This window comes from Cyprinodon variegatus, unplaced genomic scaffold, assembly GCF_000732505.1.
Source record: "Cyprinodon variegatus isolate N-32 unplaced genomic scaffold, C_variegatus-1.0 Scaffold148, whole genome shotgun sequence".
NCBI lineage: Eukaryota > Metazoa > Chordata > Actinopteri > Cyprinodontiformes > Cyprinodontidae > Cyprinodon > Cyprinodon variegatus.
In genome coordinates this window covers 845,729-848,085 of record NW_015150601.1, presented here as the reverse complement: position 1 = coordinate 848,085, position 2,357 = coordinate 845,729, and the positions used below count along the sequence as shown (strand labels likewise).

The 2,357-nt window shown below is 39.8% G+C and overlaps 1 protein-coding gene across 1 annotated transcript in view; it reads right to left on the bottom strand.

The window, feature by feature from the left end:
- The window catches only part of LOC107086321 (gamma-aminobutyric acid receptor subunit pi-like), a 9,957-nt gene that overhangs the window by 4,364 nt on the left and 3,236 nt on the right, over window positions 1-2,357 (bottom strand). Inside the window, exons 2-5 of the mRNA XM_015377188.1 lie at window positions 1,584-1,665; window positions 1,387-1,499; window positions 1,231-1,298; window positions 927-1,144 (exon numbers count right to left, since the gene is read on the bottom strand). Of these exons, the coding sequence (XP_015232674.1) occupies window positions 927-1,144; window positions 1,231-1,298; window positions 1,387-1,499; window positions 1,584-1,636 (452 nt within the window). The 5' untranslated portion in view covers window positions 1,637-1,665. The remainder of the gene's footprint in view (window positions 1-926; window positions 1,145-1,230; window positions 1,299-1,386; window positions 1,500-1,583; window positions 1,666-2,357) is intronic.

Here is a 2,357-nt window from a genome sequence, read left to right as displayed (position 1 = left end):
CATGCTAACTATGTAGGGGCAGTGATAGCCATGCTAACTATGTGATAGCCATGCTAACTATGTACGGGCAGTGATAGCCATGCTAACTATGTAGGGGCAGTGATAGCCAAGCCAGTCCAGAGACTGACTGCAGTTCTACTCTAAGGTTCAATGAGCAGCACCCCTGACATGTAATAAACTATACCATGCATATGGTTTCAGTTTAATAGACTATATTAATTAGGCTATGTATGCTTCCAAAAAAATAAAAAAATTACACCATCCCCCTTCTTTTTTCCCCCAAAACTAGACTTGTGTCTACAGTCGATGACTCGCAAAGTGGAGGATGATGATCATTGCCGTTGGATAAGTTTCTATAAGTTCTTCACACAGATATCATTCCTCAAGCTCAGTTTAACTGGAGCAATAGAGGCACAGAGACTTATATTTGATGTCTCAGCATAAAAAAATGCTCTCTTATGCACAATTCATGTTTAACTTTAACACTTGTGGAACTCTAGTGATAGTTTATTGACCATAAGATGCCATAGCGATGTCGTAAATGTACATTTCAAAGGTTCTCTGTAAATGAGAGGAGCTTCTTGACTCATGCTCAAATTGACTTGCCACCATCTAGACACACTCATGAATCAGTGTCTGTTTTAATTAAAGCAAAGCTGGGATGAATCCAACCGTAACACAAAGCTGATCTTTCTTTTCCTCTTTATAGACTCAAACCAAAGCTGTGCCTCAGGGTGACGAGACAGAATAAACGTCGAGTCAAATTTTCATAGAAGGCAAGGACATGGTAAAAAAAAATCAAACAGTCTGGGGAAGCCGAAGCATCACCCTGAAGTTACATGACTGAATGATGACGCATTAGTGGAGTAAAACCGGGGGCCAGAGCATGGCCGCAAATAACAGAACCATGAAGAAGAGCAACATACCGAAGGGCGTAAAGGACGGTGCCGTTACTGAATATACGTATGAGACGGTTCTCCACCGTCACATCATGGAGGAAGGAGCGCTTAGAGTCTGGGATGAAGGTGTCAGGGATCCATAGCAACGACACCAGCCGTCCGTCTACACTCACGCTTTCATTCCCGGGAAACACCAGCCTAGAATCCCGCCAGCGCTGACGGAGGAAAATGGTTGCAGTGTAGTCCTGAAAGCATTAAGAAGACTTTTGATTATATTTTTCCAATCAACACATCCAAACAGTAATATAGAATGAAAGGGAGCGGGGTAGACCATGTTTATTTCAGAGATGGCATCGATGCTGGCGATATCCAGGCTCATTCCGATTTCAACTGGACCTTCTGTTGTAAACAAAGATTTTGGTCAAATTTAAATCTGCACTTAAAAAGCAATAGCTCTGATGGTAAAAGTTCTCCATCTAATAATTACCGTTGAAATTAGGCCTTAGGTAGCGGTTATATCCCTTCATAAGTTTTTGGATGGTGGGTAGGAGCTGAGAGTCGTTCCAATCACCCCAGTGGTTGTTAGGGATCATACAGCCACTGAACAAATCAGAGAAAAACAAAAGGTCAGGGAAGAAGGAATGGAAAACACATTCGGGATAATTTCAACATCACTTCTCTCACCCCTGTGTCATGGTTAGACAGATGAAGAGGAGCTCATTTAGCCGGAAAGCCATTGCCGATCAATAGGTGGAGGTCAACAGCGCTGCTCGGATAATGCAAGAAAAGAAATGAAAAGCATTAACTCATAATTTTCCTTCTGCTTTACCTTAGAAAAGTTTTTATACTCTAAGGGCCTGACTTTCAACGATTTCAAATCAGAGGCACCAAATTGCGCATGCAATTCCTTTTTTAGTTTGTGCCATGGGCGTAGGTTTGCATAGGGACTAGGGTTGTCACGATACTAAACTTTTCAACTCGATACCGATACTAAGTAAAATATTCGATACTCAGTGTCATTTTTGATACCACAAGGATAAAAACAAAGACTCCAAAATTCAACAGAAATTTTTTCATTAATAAACAAAATACAATAAATAGATAAATAAATACAATAAACAATATTTTGAGGTTGTATGCTGTGCACAATATTAAGCAAGCTTGATAAAAAAACTTACAAAATTAAAATTAAGTGTTCCTTCCTTGGCAATGCTTTACACACATAATAATGACACCGAAAAGTGCACAAAATTATTCAATCACGCAGTGTTCAGAAAGTGAATTTTCCTCTATTCTGCACTTTAGATTAATGACTGTTTAGGTGCCACTGGTGGTGGCACTGTATCGATACTTTTGAAAATGAGTATTGTATTCGGATACAAATTTTCAGTATCGATACTTTTTTGAGTATCGATACTTTTGACAACCCTAATAGGGACCATAGGGACATGTCCCTAT